Source organism: Abrus precatorius, unplaced genomic scaffold (assembly GCF_003935025.1).
Source record: "Abrus precatorius isolate BTA unplaced genomic scaffold, Abrus_2018 Scaffold4, whole genome shotgun sequence".
Classification (NCBI taxonomy): Eukaryota; Viridiplantae; Streptophyta; class Magnoliopsida; order Fabales; family Fabaceae; genus Abrus; species Abrus precatorius.
This window is the reverse complement of record NW_020874384.1, coordinates 9345788-9368027: the sequence shown is the minus strand read 5'-3', so window position 1 is coordinate 9368027 and position 22240 is coordinate 9345788. Positions and strand designations below refer to the sequence as shown.

At 26.0% G+C, this 22240-nt stretch overlaps 3 protein-coding genes across 4 annotated transcripts; 2 read left to right on the top strand and 1 right to left on the bottom strand.

Annotated features, from left to right (window-relative positions):
• The first annotated feature begins 5454 nt into the window (after window positions 1–5454).
• Window positions 5455–7782, top strand: LOC113865609 (probable beta-1,3-galactosyltransferase 8). Its single transcript, XM_027500292.1, has 8 exons — window positions 5455–5607; window positions 5678–5742; window positions 5845–6038; window positions 6118–6375; window positions 6727–6814; window positions 6897–7022; window positions 7273–7382; window positions 7634–7782. Exons 1-8 carry the CDS (start codon window positions 5455–5457, stop codon window positions 7780–7782), a joined length of 1143 nt encoding a protein of 380 aa, XP_027356093.1.
• Window positions 7783–9099: 1317 nt separating this feature from the next.
• On the bottom strand, window positions 9100–13089 carry LOC113865834 (protein BEARSKIN2-like). The gene is made up of 3 exons (XM_027500608.1): window positions 12927–13089; window positions 10950–11227; window positions 9100–9738 (listed from the first exon to the last, which is right to left on the bottom strand). The coding sequence occupies exons 1-3, from the start codon at window positions 13087–13089 to the stop codon at window positions 9100–9102; spliced, it is 1080 nt and encodes a 359-aa protein (XP_027356409.1).
• Window positions 13090–20595: 7506 nt separating this feature from the next.
• LOC113865383 (40S ribosomal protein S20-2-like) lies at window positions 20596–21965 on the top strand. 2 transcript variants are annotated; one of them, XM_027499882.1, is made up of 4 exons: window positions 20596–20641; window positions 20749–20885; window positions 20985–21098; window positions 21577–21965. In XM_027499882.1, the coding sequence occupies exons 2-4, from the start codon at window positions 20777–20779 to the stop codon at window positions 21717–21719; spliced, it is 366 nt and encodes a 121-aa protein (XP_027355683.1). In that variant the 5' UTR covers window positions 20596–20641; window positions 20749–20776; the 3' UTR covers window positions 21720–21965. The 2 variants fall into 2 exon arrangements, with proteins under 2 accessions (XP_027355683.1, XP_027355682.1); XM_027499881.1 differs by having other exon boundaries at window positions 20609–20641; window positions 20752–20885; window positions 21577–21811.
• Window positions 21966–22240: the final 275 nt, after the last annotated feature.

The window sequence follows — 22240 nt, the reverse complement described above, 5'->3', positions numbered from 1 at the left end:
TTAAAAATAAAAAATCTTAACCTTTTGTCACATAAATAAATAGCAATATAAAAAAACCATCCTAAACAAAACTTCTTTTTAAGAAAAATATATATTTTTTAAAGTTTCACTAAGTCCTGTATATTCAAAAATTCTTTATTATTCAAATTTTATTTTGGTCTGTGACTATACAGTTCCGCTTTAGCGTGTATAACTCACTATTAATAATTGATTAAACTAAATTAAATTTAAGAAGTGTTGAAAAGTAGAAAAGTTTCACATTTGTTATATATATATATATATATATATATATATATATAAAGTAGCGAGAATATAAAAAGATGGAGTATAACACTACAAAAAAATCGCTCATATATGGTGGTTAAATTTTATGATTGGTGACAGTTTTAACTGTCTTTAAATAATTTTTAAAAAACTGACGTTAAAATTGTCAATACAAAGTCAAATTTATGATAAATTTTTAAATTTGCAGCGGTTATTTAGCAGCAGTTCAAAGCTGCTGTTAATTTGAAATTCAAATTTCAGACTGTGAGCGATATTGTTATGTTTTTGGTAGGGACAGTGTTTTATTTTTAGCTGATAGTACTCTATTTTTTGCTTCTACACTTTTTTTTCTTTTTTATCTTCTACTCAATTCTTTTTTTTACTATTTGGTTCACATTCCATTTATTTTTTAACATTACAACATATATATTATATAATTTATAGTGTAAAATCATTGGGAAATAGCCATTTTTGGAGGAAGTAAAAATGATAGTAAAAGATTACTAAGGTTAACTACTCTCGTTGTAATGTAAAATTGCAATTGGTCTTATTTTAAAAGTCAACATTAATGTTAAGAGGTACTAAAAGTTATCTCCTGTTCTAAGTTTAGTTAAATTTAATTTCTAATAAGATATAAAAGCTTCTTTAAATGTTACAACAGCTTGTAAACTTCACACATGAAGGAAGGAAAATGGGTTTGCTATAAATTTAGACTTACTATGTTAGGTCATGAATGAATGAATTAGGTGTAATTCTTAACTTTTTATTGTATATATTTTTACTTCATTTAGAGCTTAATACGACTTATAGTAGATCTAACATGGGACTCACTTGTAAATTTATTATTATCATATCTAAAAATAAAAATAGATTAAATTGTTTAATAGAATCTTATAATTTAACTTTATATGCTTAATATTAATTTACATTTGTCTCAGTTATATTTATTGTTACTTCATTTTATCTATTATTTTTTCACATAATTACTTATATTATATATAATTTTTTTTATTTTTATATTCAAGTTAATAAAATATTTTTTTCAATTAAGAGTAATAAAATATATTTTTTATTTAAAAAAGTCTTAGTATAAAAAATTAATAGGTTAAAATATATTTTTAAAAAGTATAATATAAACTTAATAAAAAACTTATAAGAGTAATAAGGTAGATTTAACCTTTAAAATTATTAAATAAGTCAGGCTTATTTATATAAAATTTAATCTAATCTATTTTTATCTTTAATTATATCTAAATTTATTATAAACACATTTTTTGATACACTTTGAGTGAAAATAATTAAATTAAAATTAAGACTTGCATAATTTTTAATAAATTTTAACTAATAACTAAAGTTGAATTAGAAAAAATGTATTTAGAGAGTGCTAACTTTTAGCAATCAAGATTTTGTTCATAATAAAAACATTAAATTTTGCTTCTCATCTATGTTGTTTTAACTTCTTCAGTTGTAGGCTGAAAAGAAGAATGAGATGGGAGCAGATTTAACTGCTTTTCAGACCTCTTAATTGCATCAACCTCTTTTTCTTTTCTTAATACAGAAAAACAAATTGAAACTAACTAGTGACTGATAAAGAAATAGAGTTTGAGAATTTATTTTTATTTTGCACTACTGTATTCAACGACTTATCATAACTGAATTAACAGAGTATAGCTATAAAAATTGATACTACTGTGAAACCAAAATAAAAAAAAACTGTTCTAAAAGAGGTGGGTAAAAACGTATGAAAAAAAAATTGTTCAGATTTTATAATGTTATACTTAATTAATTGTCCACATAATATAATTTTATTATACTTAATTAGATATTTAATAAAATTTATTTATTTATAATGTTATCAATATTAATTCTATTAAGCTATTAAATAATATAGAATAATTTAATCATTTAAAAAACTTAATTCTATATATTTTTATTTTTATTATCAACAACTAAATTTATAAATTAAGAATATATATTGAATTATTATTAGTCTTTATTTATAATATTTTTATAATAATTTTATTTATTTAAAAAAATTTAATATATTTTTATGTTTAGGTATTAACATATAATTTTGTATATATTTATATTAAAATCATATTTTTAAAATTTCATACATTAGTTAAATAAACATATTTTTATTTTTAACTTATTTCCTGTAGTTTTTACTTTTATTTAAATTATTATTATTCTGATGAGTTATTTTTTTTAAAAAATATCATATCATTTAATAATTATATAGTAAAAATTTTACTAGAAATTTTAAATTATAATTATTAATAAATGATGTATCATATAAATTTAATTTAATAAATATATATAAATGAATAAATAAAAAACTATAGCATATTTTTTTTAATTTTATAACTCATATTGAAAATTTTGTTATATTTAATGAATTATTAGTATAATTATTTATTTTTAAATTTTATAATGATGAATAGTTTTATGAGATTATGAAATAATATAAATTTTATTTTTAGATTTAAAAATAAGAAGTTTTATGTTATTTAAAATAAATTTATTAATTTTATCATATATAGTTATTTTAGTTTATCAAATATTATAAATTTATTTAATTGACTCTAGAAAACACTAAATTATACAAATTTTATTTTCACAGTACTGTTCTAATATGTGTGATATTTTTTTAAAATAAATTTTTTATATAATAATAAAAAAATAATACATTTTAATTTACAGACATTACCATATAGTTTTTTTTATGTACTTATACTGAAATTATTATATTATCATTTTTAGTAAAATTATGACAGTAATAACAAAAAATATTTATACTTTACTTAATCAACATGTTCTTTTTAATCTAACATTTTAAATTTATTTATTTTTATTTATTAATAAATAAATAAAACTAAAAAATATTAAAAATATGTATTATATTATTATCAATTTATTATGTATTATAATTTTGTAATTTAATTTATTTCTCATAATTATGAAAAAAATATACTTCTTAGGTAGTAAATAAAATATTTGATTATTTGTTAATGTCATCATTAATTTTTATTAATTAATTTAGAGAATTTTAAAAAAAAATTATATAATAATGTTAATATTCTAAGTATGCTGATATTTATTTTTTATCTTTTAAAATTTATTATAATTATTGTTGTATAATATTTATTTATTATAATTTATTTTAAAATAACTAATAATATGTATCACAAAAAACTAGTTTAAAAATTCATTTATTTATTTGTTAGTATTTTTTAAGATGCAATATATTATTAGTTTTATTATTACCTTAATTTATTATTTTTAGAAATTTAAAATATTATCTGAATTGTATTAATTTTATTGTTATTAAATTGATAAATTATTATTTAAAATTATTTTATTTTTTCATTTCAATTAAAAAATCCATGCAATGTACGGACATATTTATTAGTTTTTTTCATTTTATTTCACCAGTGTATTCAACGTCTTATTATAACTAAATTAACAGAGTATAGCTATAAAAATTGATACTAGCTGTGAAACCAAAATTAAAACCTGTTCTTAAAGAGGCGAGTAAATACGAGGGAAAAAAAAAATCTGGGCAGGGCTAATTGTTACTAGCTTTGTCACCCATTGCGCGTGAGTTATCAACTTGCAATTGAGAAATTCTTGTATACATTAGGATATAACTTATGTGCACTGGCCAATCAATTAAATTTAAGTCTTATATAAGTGTTTAATCATTTCAAAACGACAACGTGTTAATTGATAGTTGATTTAGGTTCATAAGTGTTTAAATTAAGCGTACAAGAGTGTCTACCAGTACTTGTTAATTCATTTTATTTTTATAATTTTTACTTTCTTAACAGTTTTAAATATGCGACCGTTGAGGATATCCATTTTCTTTCACAGATCGGTGAAGATTTAACTTATAATAACAATAAGCTTTATCTAATAAACGAGGTTGGCTATATATCATATTATAATGAATTCAGTTAAAAATTAAATTTTTATAATAGTATTTAAAAGCAACTAAGAATTTTAAGCACCATAATTTCTGGCCTATAGTTCCATCCAACCCTAAGATATTTCTGAAATTGGTAAACTGTAGTACGACACTAACATGTGCTGCTCTCTTTCTATATCATCTCGATTTTAACACGCAGACAGTTAGTTTAGGCAGCCAGCGAAGCTTTAGTGCACACGTAATTGGTGTTAGAGAGTTTGCCCACACATATAGATGAGTGAAATCTTTTTTTCTTGTTAATGGCTGAATTTGTTGCATCATGAAAACCACATGATCAAACTGCCAATATTCTGCCTATCAAAACATACCATGTATCTATAATGGCATTTATAGAGAGCTAGAGACATGTACATTGTCAGAAATTGCTACTAATGACGCTTATTATTTTCTTATTTTAAGAATTTTCAGTCAATAGTGACATGACCCTGCAATCATCAAACCCATATTTTTCAGGTGATATATTGAACTTTATCTACTCTTGTTATATAATTCTGTTCATTATTTCATATATCACCTTCGTATTTTTCATAATTCTGGGGTCTACGTAATTTGTAAAAAGTAAAAGTTGCTTGGGTATATTGATATTGTACAACTAAGAAGTAGAGATTAATAGCTAGGAAGTTTAATTAGTGATTATACTTGTTGTAGCAAGATTAGCATTTTGTTAATTGTCAATGATTTTAGAGCCCTTCTTCATATACAAGGCTGCCCATATGTTTTCATCAGTTACTGACTGACAAAATAGCATAAAAAATAACTTTTTGTCTATTCTAAAGCAAGATTCACATTCTGCTTCACACTTTCATTGCTTTTTATGATAAACATCCCACTCATGCTCACATGATATGTTCAAGACCAACCGTTATTTGATGGCCATGATGGCTCGAAAATTGCACTAACTTTCCTGTACAAACAATTACATAAACAAACGTAGATCACAAGATTTTTGCTTATAACGGTAACCCACATTGTTTTATAAACTTTCTTTTACTTAATTCCTGGGACCTAACACGGCAGATCAATATGTGTCCAAGCTACAGTTTTCTATATAATGCTTCAGCTTATTTTTCATGTCCTAACACCTTTCTATGAAAACTGTACCCAGGGCCCAATTTAATAAGTCCAAGGTGGTGTCATCATCAGAAAGCAAACCGATCACCGTAGTCTCCTTGTGGCCAAGGAAATTAGGTGAGATCAAAAAGATGAGAGGAAAACCAGCTTCAGGAAAAACCATTTTCTTTCTATGCATTGCATGCTTTCTTACCGGGACCCTCTTCAGTGGCCAGATATGGACACGACCCTCGAACCATGAAAATGCATTACTGCCAGCCAGACGCGACTGTGATCATAAGCGAGTGAGTACATATAATTTGTACAGTGCTTAATTGCTTCGTAGAAAAATTAAATTTTCAATCTTTCAAACAGAAACTGATTGAAAGCAGACCCGGTGATGTAATGGAGGAAGTCTCTAAGACCCATCAAGCTATAAAGTGAGATATATATCCTGCACTCACTTTTAATTTTATATGATATTGCATTCATTAATAATATGCCTGAAATGAAATGAACCGTTTGTGCACAAATTAAAATAGGAGTCTTGATAAGGCAGTTTCATCATTGGAAATGGAACTGACAGCAACTCGGACAAGCCAAACTGGTGGGCAGCACTTGCGGCAACATGCTTCTAACCACAGCATACAGAAAGCTTTTGTGGTGATTGGTATTAACACAGCCTTCAGCAGCAAAAAGCGAAGAGACTCGATACGTGAAACGTGGTTGCCTAAAGGTGCAATAGTATTACAAAAAACCCCATTAACTGAATCAATGTATTTTATTTGTGAAACTCATCAAAACTTGCTAAACAGGAAATCAGCTAAAGGAGCTAGAGAAAGAGAAAGGCATTGTCGTAAGGTTCATGATCGGGCACAGCGCTACACCAGGAGGCATTCTTGATAGAGCAATTGATGCAGAAGAGGCAGAACACAAGGACTTCCTCAGGTTAGACCACGTTGAGGGATACCATGAGCTATCCACAAAGACTCGTCTCTTCTTCTCCACCGTTATTTCTATGTGGGATGCCCATTTCTATGTCAAGGTAGACGATGACGTCCATTTAAATCTAGGTACGTGTTTTAAATCTTAATACGTATCCGTATGGACATGACACAAATTCTTAAAAACAATAAAGGAATGGGCATAATTTAGGTGATTTCATTTTGCTGTATATTTACAATATTTAATAATTTTTATAATATAAAATTAATAAATTTAATTGTTAAATTATTTTATAATATTTTTATGACCATATATATATATATATATATATTAATAAAAATATAAATATTTTATTAAAATAAAAATTTAATTTTAATTGCATTTAAACAATAAGACATAAGTTATGTCCCGAAGGAATCGCCTTATCACGCGAAAACGAGTATATTAAGGTGTCACATTTTTTTCTCTTTGTCGTACAGGTATGCTAGTGAGTACACTTGCCAAGTACCGATCAAGACCCCGGGTTTATATTGGTTGCATGAAATCTGGCCCAGTTTTATATCAAAAGTAAGCTTTTTCATTTTTCTCCAATCATCAATAGTCATTTATTTTTTGTAAATGAAGTAACTCGTTTTAACTTGTGTGGCAGAGGCGTAAAGTATCACGAGGCTGAGCACTGGAAGTTTGGAGAAGAAGGAAACAAATATTTTAGGCATGCCACAGGCCAAATATATGCCATCTCCAAGGATCTTGCTTCCTATATATCTATCAACTGGTGACAATCATTCTTTCCCAATTTTCAATTTCCCAGCTTTAGTTGCATTCATTGGTAAATCTAGAATTGTATTATCTTCTACCTGTGGCAAATGCCTTGGTTTTCATTAATTAAATGGAAAGGAGCAAATATGTAGTACACCCGAAAAATGGAAAAGAACGACAAACCAAAGCAATCATTGCTCTTTAGTAATTAACTATTAGTTAAATATATATTAGAATAGAGATTAACATGCAAATTTACATTGCAGGCCCATTTTGCACCGATATGCGAACGAAGACGTGTCTTTGGGCTCATGGTTATTGGGCCTAGAAGTTGAACATGTCGATGAGCGCTCAATGTGTTGCGGAACTCCTCCTGGTAAGTTTCCCTTGTTTCTATTTTTGTTGTGTTATTTCAATCATTAAAAATTAATAATATCATTATTATTTTCAGTTATTTATTTATTTATACACACATATTTTAAATATAAAAATAAAAACAACTTTATTGGTACAAATAATATTTTCTTTTTTTCCTTTAATTTTTGGACTTTGTCCTTTGGATAAAAAAATATTATTTTTTATAATATCATAATAATAATATATTTTTTTGGATGTCTGTACACATAGACTGTGATTGGAAAGCAAGGACAGGAAACGTGTGCGTGGCATCTTTTGATTGGTCATGCAGTGGTATCTGTAAATCGGTGGAGAGAATGAAGGATATACACAAAGCTTGCGGGGAGGGAGATGGAGCTGTTTGGAACGTTGACCTCTAATTTATAGAATAGAAAAATTATAGTTTTACTACATTTGATGGAAGAGAAATTGAAAACATTTCCTAAAGAAATTTGTTATCGGGTTTCGTTGAGAGGCCATATCTATAGTAACTTTCTTTTGTTAGCTCCCTCTTCTATCATTTAAAAATGACTTTATAACTAATAATAATGAAAACTATTTTATCTATTTAAGCACTTACTATAATTAAATAGAAGAAGTAAATGGAACCTAATCTAGTTTAGTTTTATGATACTTTGCTATTTAATTCCATGCATCAGCTTTCTATTTTTCATAATTCTAACGTAATTAAAGTGTAAAAACAATAATGTTCTCTCTCTTTTTTCTTTTTACACGTGTAATGGGATAATTTTTATTATCTCCTTTTATGTTTATAAGTGTTTTTAAAAAATATATTTATGAATTAATACAAATTTTACATTAAATGTCTACAGTTTAACACAATCCTCCTTTATTTAAATTTGAATCGAAAAATAATTGAATTATTGTAAAATAAAATAAAATCTGTTAAGTTTATTTACACTTGCGCAACTTAAAATTATATTAATAACCCCCTATAGTTATTCATCAAAGTATATACTTTTTTCACTATTAATCATGAAAATACGGCTTTTAACAAAACTCCTGAAACACTGCCAAAAAAATCATTCATAAATATTTTTTTTAAGAAATTATTTTACAGTGGTTCTAAATGATATATATTTTAACGCTTAACATGTTGACAAACTTACCAAAGCTCCTAAAAAACGTTGTAATCAATAAATCATTTTATAACTTTTTGATAAACCCTTTAATAAAATACTCATTTACGCATTTTATAAAGCTTCTTAAAACAGGTGTTGTAACATGATTCATACTTTAAAACATTATTAATTTTTTTCAATAATTAAAATAGCCATTTTCAAACAATCAAAGTATTCAACGGACTACTCATCAAATAATAATAAATAAACATTTAGTAATCACAAACACACTCACAATAGTCACCATCTATGCTAATATGACGAGAACATTATAAAGTATAACGATTATGGTCAAATATCAGACATACAATTGATTATTAGACAGACAATTAATTAAAACCATTGTCATTGCATTTTTGAATTGATACTAAGGTGCTTGACAAATAATGACTTAAAATATTATAATCAATGAAATGTTCAAATAAAGTGAAATATAGTAAACAATCTTTAATCAGTAGAAAAATATAAATGTCTTTTTTTTGCCCATATTTAAATGGTTAGAATTATCTCTAACCTTACCCTTAATTTGTTTAATGTCAATATGAGAAGGGGAAATCATTGTTTTCCATAAGCCCAAAAGTTCATTTCTCCTCTCAATGAAAGTTGGTTGATTTGGTGAACAGACTGTGGATTTGCTTCTTCAAACCGAACTCCTTTGGTTGAATCTTCATTTCCAAGATGGGAGGTCACGAGCCTATCAAGAACACCCCATTCATTTATTCCTTCACCTCTTCCAACACCCATTTCTTGATTTGGCTCGCATGAGGCAGCTTCCATGCCAGATTCTGAAACTTGATATCTTAAACCATCACTGCCACTCTCACAATCTCTTGGGTTTGTCATGAGTTGCTTTGCGGTGATAGGGGTGTCGGACGGTAGAGATGATGCATATGAGTAGTCATAAACCATAGGTTTCTGAAGAAGAGGCTGTGCCTGAAAGAGTGAGTATTGAGGGTTTTGCAAATGTGGGTAGTGTAGAGCAAGCTCAGGCTTATCAAGTTCAAATCCTGATGGGTTCTTCGAGTTTTGTTGTTGATGTAATAAGTAATGATTTTCTCTGTGTATGAAGGGGCGTGTATTGCAGGTTGAGGAATTATTGATTTGTTGGTCTGCATTATGTGTAGAGACACCTTCATTTCCAATCTTAAACAGGTTTTTCTTCTTGAACACTCTACACACCACCCAGCCATCTTCCTATAAATATAAAGAATTTTTATTAAGAATAAGGATAAGCAATAAAATTTTATTAAAAATATATTTATTTTACTTTTATAATTTTAATACATTAAATATATTTTTATAATATTTTTATTTATTTATAAATACTTAAATCTAATTTTAAAGAATGAAATTAACCAAACTCAAAAAATAAATCATAAAAATTGTCTCAGTATATTTAGAAGATGTCGCGAGTTAATTAAATTTATTAAAATAAATGAAAAAATGGAGTTGCTTTCAAAATTTTAAGGAATAATTAAAAAATAATTTAAAATTTTGGTCTTTAAAGTGAGATCAAAGTCAAGAATTTTATTTTGCATGGAGAAGAATAAAAACATAATCTCAGTACACCTCTTGTAGATATATCTATTTATAAATGATTACTTCGTATTTAATTGTGTAATCAATAATAACATTAAAAATATTTTTTCTCTCAATAGTTTTTTTTTTATTTCTATATATTCTTTAATGCAATAAGAAAATCAAACTTACACCGTTCTTAAAAAAGAAAATATTTAAAATTTGTATGAGAAATTTATCAATTAGGTAAGCATGATAAGAGAACTTCTTTAAATACAATTCACTAAATTGTCCCAACTAAAATACTGCTTGAAATGAGAAAGTTACCTATCTGTTAAAGTTAAATTAATCCCTTTAAAATAGCAGATAAGCTTTTATAAAATACAATTCTCTAAATCGTTTGAACAAAAGTGGCACTTTCAAAATGAGAAGTTTTAACAGAGTGTCTTGATTAATTAACTCATTAATTTAAATTAAAATAAATAAAAAAATATCAAACTATTTCAATTAATTAAAATTATGTTTTTAAAAGAAGAGGGTTAATGAGATATCACAGTTAAATTAGCCTTCTTTTATTAAAATAAACTATTTAAAAAATTGTTTTAATTTAGATAATTAATTTATAAAAATGAACGTAAAAACTTTAAAATTAACGAATAGCTAGTCACGATTCATATATCCTAAAATAAAATACAAAATCAACTGGATATGACGACGAAATTAATTCATTAAAAACTTTTGAGTTTATTTTTAATTAATACCAAATGAATTAATAATTAAGAAGATAAAAACATATAATGCAATTAAATTCAAACCTGCAACAAAGTTGTAAATATAATAATTATAATCTAAAATTGAAATTAACGGACAGAGGGAGAAAGACATACATTAGTATTTCCTTGAGGATCGTTGCCATCTTCCAAACGGTACTCATGCATGATCCAATCAGTCTTTTGTCCATGAGGAGCTCTACCTTTGTAAAACACAAGGGTTTTTCTCATTCCAATCTTCTTGTAGCTATTCCTAATGCATTTATCTCTTCCTGTTGCTTTCCAAAACCCTGCATTTGTTGCTCTGTTAGTCCTTGATCCTGTAGGGTATTTTCTGTCTTTGTGACTGAAGAAATACCACTCGTTTTGTGGAGTTGAGCCAATTCTACATCTTTCTGTTTGCATAAAAAATAATATCTAACATGAGCAAACTCTAAACAAAAGATGTAATAATTGACCAAAAAGCTTTATTTCATTATTTAAATTTTCAGGAATATATAATCTTCTCCCATCATAGTTGTGTACTTCTTATTTATTGTTCCCTTGGGGTAATTTTATGGTTTAAGTACTTGGGAAAAATTTACAATTATAATTCAATTTCTGAGTTTTTTGTTGATATGACTTCTAAACATTGACATATCATTTACAACAGTTTGTCTAAATATCGTATATTAATTATGTGTGCCTAAATAATCGAGTCTCGAGAAAGAACTTAGAACTTGATAATGTCATTAAAAATTGTAGGAAATAAAATTAATTATATATTCAATGATGTCCGCTAACAATAATTGTTTGCTTTAATTTATCAAACAATTTACTCATATTATAAATTAATCTATATTTTAATTCTTGAATGAAAATTAATTTTAAGAAATGTTTTTATAGTCACTAAAATATGTTCTGTTTTAATATTAAGTATTTAATTTTTTACTTAATTACATTTTTAATCTCTATACTTTAATATATGTACTATTTTAGTTTTTTTAGTTTTAATTATTTATATTTAGTTACTTTTATTTTTTAAATGTTTTAATTAAATCTTCTATCTTAAAATTAAAGATTTTATTATCTTTTATTTTTATTTAAATATTCTGTATACTTTTTTCACTTATTTGTATACATCAATAAAACGCTATACTTTTATTATATTTTTATTAATTATTGAATAAAATTTTAGAGTAAAGAACTTAATTTAAACATTTAAAAAATTAGAGTGACTAAAATTTAGTAATTAAAACTAAAGAGACTAAAACTACAAATGTATAAAGTGTAAAAACAAAAAGTACAATTAATTTTTAGTTATTTTATTTATAATGTTTTAACATACTACCACTTAATTTTAATTTTAGATCTAATATACTATATCAAATTAAAGATCTTGATTCATGCTTGTAAATTAATGATTAAAAAAAATTATTTATATAACAAAATATCTTTTAAATAAAAATCACACCGGAGTAGTCATCTCCACAAATTATGTCATGTGGCCTTCAATTCATGTTTATAGAATAAAAGGACGAAGCATATTAGGAAGATTATATTTAACACTGGCTTATACTTTATTTAAGATATTGTTATTTTTTAAATATGCTAGTAAAAATTTTTAATAATTAAAAATAAAAAGAGTTTATAACTTTTAAAAGTTACTACAATTAAGTAGCATTTAACTTATTAAAATCTAGTTATCAATAATTTTATTTTTATTTTTAATAATTATTTACACTTAAAATAAAATAACTTTAACCCCTTTTTTTAGTTTCTAATAAATTTTAAAAAGTTATATAAATATGTTTATCAGATAACTCTAATCCAATTAAATAGTTATAAAATATAAATTTATAGCTAATTTTATCAAACAAAACCTAAATAAACTAAATCTCATATTTTCATAAAATTGTCATTATTAAATATGTTAATTTATTCAAAACTTAAAATCATCAAAATTGAGCAGTCAAAGTTATCCCTGTATAGACACACGAATTGTGTACATAGTGTCGTGATGAAGCTCAAAGCTTAGATGATCAAGAAACGAGATAATAAAATAGTTAATGAATGGAGTAATAAGAAAATTAACGGTACTTTAATTTGAATTACCTTGCAAGTCCCAAGGCTCCATCTTGTTCAAGTCCACCTCTCTTATAACATCCATGTCAAACTTCTGAAAGGAAACCTTTTTCTTCAAGTAGTAAAGAAGCAGCTCTTCATCTGTGGGATGAAATCTAAATCCCGGGGGCACACCACCATTAGACGAACCCATCAAATCTCCAAAGTCAATTCTCAATCACTTAACAAGTAGTTGTCTATGGATAATACTTATCTCTCTCTTTCTCTTTGAACTTATTGAAGAAATTCTAAGCAATCGATTTGTGGGTGGTGTTGCAAGCATTGCACTTATATACCTTCATGGTTGTCAACGCCACCATTACGTACACACTTTGAACATAGTAAGGGTTGACGGCCAGTGACTACGCCGACGGGCATGGTTAAAGCTACCTATCGTAAGAAGCAAGTTTACGTAATGAATGTAACCAGCATGATTGTTATTTTCAATTGTTATCTTTTATTATATTGGATTTTATTAGTTTATTTTTTTATATTCTTTCATAGGGTTCCCCACAAGCGTAAAGGAGGGTAAGGTACACTCTCCCTATCCGTTGCTATACAATAACCTACATTATAGTTTTTTGTTTTGGATAAGAATAAAAGTTATAATAATTGAACCTAGTTAGGGACATTATTAAGGGTGCATTTTGAAAAGCTTATAAAAAATTAATGAAAGAAATTATAACTCTAATAAATTTTTTAATACATTTTATTAAGTGTTTTTTACATAATTTATTAAAATAAACACTTTTTAAGTTAATGTCAACGAGTGTTATGGTTCAAATTATATATTAACCACTTATATAATAAGCGTTTATTGAGTAAATACTTGATTAAGTTATTATCTATACACACTCTAAGTAAAGAAAATTAAAAACAAACTATGTATAATTAGTAAAAGGGAAGAAGCTTTTAAATAACCAAGGATTTAACGTATGTGCAAAATCAATTTCATTTTTTATCTATAATTTAACGAGGCGTTGTTAATATAATTAACGAAATCCGTGTTAAGACTGATCTAATACGTCTTATATTGCTTGAATTCAAATGATTTCCATATATCGAATAACAAATTCTTTTTAGTACGAAATATTTTGCATGAAAGATCATGAATAAAATATTATAAAGTAACTTTAGTAAATTATTTATTTATCACTTTGTTATGGATGGATGTGCGTTTCAACTTATTATATGGAATTATTAGGCGTACAAAAAAGAGCAGCTTGTAATTAATCAGCCTATTAGTGTTATGCTATTGTTGAATAATATATTCCACGCGCTTCCCAAAAGACTGTGGACTAACTATTGCAATAAAAATTAGTTTACTAGTTTTCTTGAAATATTTAAATCAGTAAATGATCCCGAGAATTAAAAACCAATATAATTTATAGGTAATTTGATTGTTCTTAAAGCAATGTTTGGAAAAATAGCTCCTAAAGCATCTTGGGATTTCCGCATTACATTGGACGTTCGAAATTTTATACTAATAAAATTCTTCTTCATGGATAGTTTTTTATGTAAATTATTGACAATCATATAAAATTTTAACAAATTTTGGGTTTAGTCTTAAATGTTCATGGATACAGTTGGAGATGTAATCGCCGTAGCTGAGGCATGCACATGTGAGTATGACCCGAAGTGCCTTCAGGTTGATATGGTTGATTCAATTGCACGCTTTGTTTCTGTACTTTTTCTGATTTATTATCCCCCATTCCCGATGGGGTTTGCGATCTTGCATATGAATCGCACATATGACATGTTTATAAAAGATACACTAAAGTTACGTACAGAGTATAGTAGGCTAATTTCGTTTCTCTTTAGTTCTTTTTCTAACATAGTTTTAGGGTTTAAATATATAGTGAGTTGAGACAAAGAAGGAATACAAAGCTAGATAGCTGCAAAATGACTTATATAGTTTCCTAACAAGCATCAATCACATCTTCGGAGAAATGACAAGGTTAATTAACTCATGGAAACATCAATTTTCTAAGTCCATTTGCTCCATGCGTGCATGTTTCTCCTATAGACTGGATACTGTAAATTCATTGATGACAGCTTTTCGCCATGTATGTTGACTCAAGTTTTGTACAATAAAAGGTCATCTGTATTGGGAACATTTGGAAGAGTTTAATTATAATAAATTTATTTAAATTTATAAAAATATTTATTTTAATGAGATTTTTATTATGATTTATTAAAAAAATTTAAAATTTATTTTAATACATTCTATAGTCAAAGTTTTGATATAAACACTCACATGATAAAAGTTTGTTCAATAAATACTTAAATTATACTCATTATCAATTTTAAACAAATTAAATAATAAAAAATCAATAATTATATTTTCATAAAAAAATATGATAAAAATATTAAATATTATATTTTTATGCTTTTTTTTTTTACTTTTAATAACAACGGAAAAACTTATTATACTCTTAAAATTAGATATTATCTTAGTAATTGAATAGATAAAAAGAAATAGAAAAATATTTAATTTCTCAACTGATACCTTTAAAAAAGCTTAGAGAGATACTTACCAGTTTTGTAAAAATATTAGTTAAGAAAGTAAAAATATTTTCTTCATTGTTCTATCTATTTATTTAGGAGGATGATAAATAATTTAAAGAATATAAGTAATATTTTTGTTTAAATTGAAAGTAAAGAATTATTTAAAAATATAATATATAGCATTGGTGGATTTTTTTTATAAAAAAAAACATTGATTTCTTGATTATTAAGCATTGTTTGACTTATAAAAAAGGAGGAAATGTGGAGAATATTTTATTTGGTCAATAAAAGGAGAGGAGGAAAGAAAAAAAGTTATTATATATTTAAAATTACAAACTAAAGCTATTAAATAAAAATAATTAACTTAATGTAAAAGTTTATCTTTCCTCTTAATCATACTATTTTTTTAGAGAAGTTAATTAAAATTAAATGCGGAGGAATTTTAATTATCTCTATCCCTTATTCTTTTAAATTAAGAGTCAAATAAAAAAACAAAAATTATGAAAATCTTTTCCTTTTTCAAGATTTCTACTCTTTTCCTCGTTTTAAAATATAACAAGTTAAAACTTGCTTAATAACAAATAAATCACCTTTAAAATCCTTAATGCCAATTTCTTTATAACATAGAAAACAAAGATATGGGAGATGGAGAAATAAAAAATATGATAGAAAGGAAAAAAAATTTAAAGTTACAAAAAGTTCAACATAAAGCGACCTAAAATAAAGTGTGTCACTTTTTCATATTCAAATAAGTTTGGTTGTTATTATTTAAATAATAATTACTTTTTTTATGAACAAACAACCGTCATTAAATTATAATTTTTTCTTAATTTTTAAATATTTTTACATTTTTTACTACAACTTTATTAATTACTCTACTCTTTTTATGTTTCAAAATAAAATTGTGTGTCTTTCATTTGATTTTTAAAATATAAGTGTTTAGAGATAAATAATCAAACCAATTACAATATGAACTCAATCATTCATTAAAGGATAATAATTCTTTAGTTAAGGACAACAAAATTTTGATTTATAACCACTTGACATTTAGTGATATAGTAAGACAAATAATAACATGAATATAGTTATTTTTTCCAATTTATGATAATTAGTATTTTCTTAGGGTCTTAAGATGTTTGTGAAATTGTAAAAAAAAAAAAATTGTGTTAAGTCTCAAGATGATATTATTTTGTCACAAAATGAGAAAAATACTTTGATGAAACAAAAGAGTAAAGATCAATAAGCACTTGTTCAAAGCTTAGATGAAGTTATATTTGAGGTAGTGTCTAATGCAAACACATCTAAAGAAGCTTGAAAGATTTTAAAGACTAACATTGAAGGGTTGACAAGGTCAAAAATGTGCAATTACAAACTCTATTAGGAGAATTTGAATATTTACATGCGAAGGAACCCAGGCCTATTTTGAATGTTGGTAATAGAGCAATAGTTAGTGTAAACCAAATAAAACGATATGAAAAAAAACAGGTAAAGGATGTTCATGTAGTAAAAAGAAAATCTTTCGTTCCTTAATCGTAAAGTTTGACTATGTGGTTTAAGCTATTAAAGAGTCAAAAGATTTAAGCTCATGTCTGTGGATCAGTTGATGACTTCGATTCAAGTCTATGAAGAGAGGTTTAAGCGAAGACAAAAAAATAAAGAAAAAAAATCAAAGAGGACATGAAAAAGAAGGAGGATGTGGTTGTGATTAAGAAAGAGGAGTAAGAGGAGATTATGATAATTTTGATAATAATAAAAATAATTATCAATCCATTAGGAGTTATAGAAGAGGCAAAGACAATTTTGTTAAGATAAATGAAAGAATGTATGATAAATATTATGTTGAATGTTTCAATTGCCATAAATATAATTATTACTCTTTGGAGTGTATAACAAATATTGAAAAGAATGTCAACTTTACAGAAAAGAAAGAAGAAAAAAAGCGAACATTATTGCTAGTAGTTAATAATAAAGAAAAGAATGACAAATGCTTATGGTATCCTGACAATGGAGCAAGTAATCACATATGTACAAGGAAAAAATTATGGAGCTTGATGAGAAGGTGAAGAGAATGTTTATTATGTCTTTAAATTAAAAAGTAATATTTTAGGTTTGAGATAATATGAAATTATTATGAAAAAAGATTATTATTTATGGCTTAGAGATCAAAATTCTAATTTAATTGACAAGGTGTTGAATGCAGTAGTTGATTTAAACATCGAGACCATTGAAGCAAAATATTTTGTAGGCCAACACTAAAAATGAATTATGGTGTTGGAACATGAGATTTGAGCACTTAAACTTTAGTATAGTCAAGGTTCCATTAGATGAGAAGATGATGAGAGAATATCTTTAATTAATCATCTCAATAAATTATGTGAAGCATGTTTTGTTAAAAAACATGTATGAAGAATCTTTTCTAAAGAAGTCGAATCAAAAGTAGAAGAGTCTTTCTAACTTATTTATATCTACGTATGTGGTCTTGCTTCATTTAGTAAAAAATAAAAAATAAAATCTTCTTTATTAATGATTTTAGTAGGAAGACTTGAGTTTATTTTTTAAGACAAAAATCTTATGCATTTGTAACTTTAAAAAATTTTAAAATACTTATAAAAAAAGTGATTATATAATCAAATTTCTAAGATCTGATAGAAGTGATAGATTAACATCAAAAGAATTTAATGACTTTTGTGAAAAGTATCTGATTCTTTGTCTTTTAATAGTTAATAGAACTCCTTAACAAAATAGAGTTGCAGAGAGAAAAAATAGAATTATTCTTAATATGACAAATATGTAAGTTAAAAGTTCAAAATATGCTTAAAGAATTTTAGGCAAATTTTTTACTTGTGCAATTTATTTGTTTAATCTCTCTCCTACAAGAAATATAAAAGATCAAATATTGTAAGAAGCATGGAGTGGAGTGAAGGCAAGAGTTAACCATTTTAAAGTCTTTGTGAGCATTGCATATGTTAATGTATCTAACTAAGGAAGATCAAACTTGATGACCATAGTATAAAATATGTGTTTATTAGCTATGATGCAAGCTCAAAAGGCTATAAATTGTACACCTAAGTAATGACAAAATAATGGTGAGTCAAGATGTTGAATTTATAAAGAATAAGCTTGAAATTGAGAGAAGAAAGAAGATACTTGTAATATTTTCCTATACTTTGAAGAAGGAGATTAAGAAACTTCACCTCTTTTATCAACTCACAAAACCTCGTTATCTTTTGAAGAATATTTGACGAAGAAAAATGAAAAGTTTTCATGAATTATATGATAAAACTTAAATAATAAATTATTTATTTTGTTTATTTGCTAAATGTAAACTTTTGAATTTTGATGAAATTATGAAGGATCTAAAGTGGAGAAAAGTCAAGAACCTAGTATTTGATAAGCATAGTAAGCATATAGATACAAGATATTACTTCATTAAAGAATGCATTGTCAAGAAAAAGTTGAGATTTATGTAAAGACTCAAGATCAAATTGCAAATATTTTTTCTAAATCACTCAAGTTTGAAGATTTTAAAAAAGTGAAAAGAAGACTTGGTGTGTGAAAGAATTTTTTAATTAAGGAAAGATTTTAAAAATAATAATAATAAAATAAAGTAATGGAGTTGCAAAGAGGAAAAGTTGTAAATAAATCTGTGTTAGTGTAAATAAAAAATTATAATTCCTTAGTTAAAAATAATGACATTTTAATTTATAACCACTTAATATATCACTATTGTAAATAATGAATTATACTTATGTATTTTTTGACTAATAATAAAAATTATCTTCTTATTTCAATTATTCTCTTCCTCCCTTTAATAGTATTTACTAACTAAATAAAAAGGAGCATAAAAATCAAACTTAATGTATTACTATTATTCCTAGTACACTCTTTATCTCATCTCACAATCTATAATGGAGGGATGAACATCTCCTCTAATTCCTTATGGCTTAATGCAATTATGATATTGATTACTTTGATAAATTTTACATTTTTTTTTCACATTTCACTTTATTAGAATTTTGTGTATTGATTTACCTTTTTATGATAGACTAATAATTAATAATTTAAATTTATGTTGGGCGTAAATTTTACAATACTACAATATATTATTTTTATTAGTAAACATGTTTATAGAATGAATTTGATCGAATTATGTGGTAAAAGAACTTATTAAATTATATTACTTTTTTATTTACTAGCTATGATTTGAATAAAAAAGTATAATTCAATTAGTGTATTTTTTTGAAAAAAAAAATCATAAAATTGATTTCAATCAAATATCACTAAACTATTTTAAATTTAATTGAAGTTTTAGTTTTTTTTAAAGAAAGACATAAATAAATCATAAAAATGCAATAAATATAGTAAAAATAAATGTAATAAATAAAACTCTCCTTTTTGATAATATATTACTGATAATTTTTTTATTAATCTCAATTCTTAATATTAAGTTTAAACATCTATAAATATCTTTTAATATATATATATATATATAGAGGCAAGATCTTCTTACACCAGTATAAATTTAAAAACTCTTACACCTAATCTGAGTCTTTCATTTAACTTAAATCTAACGGGTTATAATTTATTACTTTACTGGCTATTAGATTTAAGTTAAATGAAAAACTTAAATTAAGTCTAAGAATTTTCAGACTTACAACAGTATAAAAAAATTATTTCTCTATATATTATACTAAAGTTATATAATATAATAAATACTAATTTTTAATAAAATTTTATTATTTATATAGCTCTAATGTTGAGATTAACAAATTTTTTATTAATAATCATATTTATCATAATACATATAAAATAAGTTTAAATTATGATTTATTAGTAAATAATATTAAAGTATAAAATAATTATTTTTAGTTTATTTTAAAATTTTGATAAAATTATTAATAATTTTTTAAAATAAAATAAACTAAACTAAATACACACAATCTTAATAATAAATGGCCGTTATTATTTGGATCTAGAATTAATAGATATTTTCATCTTGAAAAGAGCTTCTTCTTTTTTTTAAAGAACACCAGAGTGCCTTTAATTGGTTTATAAGTGGGCCTGCAGATGAGGCGGCCCATTTCTTGAGCCGATGAAAAACCCTAATAAGAATGATATAAACCTGAAATTCTTAGAGACCTGTTTTGTCGTCCCCAGATTACAGAGCCGCATTGTGCCTACAATTCTGAAAACCAAAGGTAGATAATCTATCAATTTCATCTTCATCCCAATTCTTCTTCACCCCATTCTTTCTCAAATTCTCTATTCCTTCTTATTCACTTTATATTGTTAATTTTGTGTGCAGAGGGGACCGTAGTTGCTTCGACGAAACAATGGCTTACGCGATGAAACCCACTAAGCCTGGCTTGGAGGAGTCTCAGGAGCAGATCCATAAGATTAGGATCACCCTTTCCTCTAAGAACGTCAAAAATCTCGAAAAGGGTATCCCTCTCTCTACTCTTTTCTATCATTCAATACTCATCTTGTTTTCTCTTTCTTTTCTTCATCCTGATTGTTGTGTTTTTTTTTTCTTGCTGATAGTTTGTGCCGACCTGGTTCGTGGTGCCCAGGACAAGCGCCTCAGAGTCAAAGGACCTGTTAGGATGCCCACCAAAGTTCTTCACATCACCACCAGGAAATCTCCATGTGGTGAAGGTAATATTAGTTTAAATTGGCCATTGTATTTTTGATTTACTTACTTGCTAGGTCCTAATTGGAAATTGGAAACATAGTCTTGTAAATTTAATTTGGCATTGATGTATTCCCTGGTATTTTTATAAATTTTATTTGACATATTGATGTATTCCTTGTGTTTCTATAAACGTAGCCTTATAACTTGAGTGAGCGCCCATTGTGGTTATGGTACTCCTATGTCCTTTCTTCTATATTTTTATCGTTTAAATTTGGTTGCACCTTTATCATACTGACAATATTCGATTGTTGCTTGGTGATTTTAGATATGTCATTAAGGTAACCAACATGAGTAGAATGTAATAACAATGATGTTTTGTTTTAGTCTTAGGTATTGTAATTGTCCTGATCTATCCAAGAGCTAGGTGTATTTTGGATTTGTTTTCTTCATTTGGATTGAATTGTAACCTGCCTTGTCTTCATGTTCTGCCTCTTGTCTTAGGCACCAACACTTGGGACAGGTTTGAGCTGCGCGTGCACAAGAGAGTCATTGATCTCTACAGTTCCCCTGATGTGGTTAAGCAGATTACCTCAATCACAATTGAACCTGGTGTGGAGGTTGAGGTGACCATTGCCGATGCTTGATTTTGGCCCATATTTTTTTTATTCCGCATTCTAGTTTATTTTGTAATTTAGCCTTTTGGATTGGAATATGTTGGGTCCAATACACTAGTACACTAGGGTTAATGCATTTCCTTTTGCCGTTTAAAATTTTGAAGTTTATTATTCTGGTAGGGGTATTGACCTGTGATTATCTTTTCTTTTATGTTTGTTGACATTCATGAATACCATGAGAAATGTCATGCTCAATACGTTTTAAAATCACTCGTTACGTATTTTTAGCTTTGGATAGAAACTATAAGTCTCTTTTTTGTTATGTTTGTTGCAAATCTAATTCTCAAGTTGAATCTAGTGACACTAATAAAGAAAAGACACAAGAACAGGCAAAATTCTGCGATTTGGATAATTTAATGCTATTAAAGTCATCTCGAAAAAGAAGGCACATCTTTTTTCCACGTAGAGGTAATTTGCTTGCTGCTGAATAATGATCTTATCCACAGAATTTGTGTAATTTAATTTGCTACAAACATGTTACCTTTTATTGT

Bases quoted from the DNA above. Each gene is read 5' to 3' on its own strand.
- LOC113865609 (XM_027500292.1), top strand. From the start codon at position 5,455: ATGAGAGGAAAACCAGCTTCAGGAAAAACCATTTTCTTTCTATGCATT. The intron at 5,608-5,677 runs GTGAGTACATAT...TCTTTCAAACAG, and splicing joins GCGACTGTGATCATAAGCGA to AAACTGATTGAAAGCAGACC. The intron at 6,376-6,726 runs GTACGTGTTTTA...TTTGTCGTACAG, and splicing joins TGACGTCCATTTAAATCTAG to GTATGCTAGTGAGTACACTT.
- LOC113865834 (XM_027500608.1), bottom strand. From the start codon at position 13,089: ATGGGTTCGTCTAATGGTGGTGTGCCCCCGGGATTTAGATTTCATCCC. The intron at 11,228-12,926 runs GTAATTCAAATT...TTATGCAAACAG, and splicing joins GGAGCCTTGGGACTTGCAAG to AAAGATGTAGAATTGGCTCA. The intron at 9,739-10,949 runs GTATGTCTTTCT...TTATATTTATAG, and splicing joins ATCCTCAAGGAAATACTAAT to GAAGATGGCTGGGTGGTGTG.
- LOC113865383 (XM_027499882.1), top strand. From the start codon at position 20,777: ATGGCTTACGCGATGAAACCCACTAAGCCTGGCTTGGAGGAGTCTCAG. The intron at 20,886-20,984 runs GTATCCCTCTCT...TCTTGCTGATAG, and splicing joins CGTCAAAAATCTCGAAAAGG to TTTGTGCCGACCTGGTTCGT. The intron at 21,099-21,576 runs GTAATATTAGTT...CTCTTGTCTTAG, and splicing joins GAAATCTCCATGTGGTGAAG to GCACCAACACTTGGGACAGG.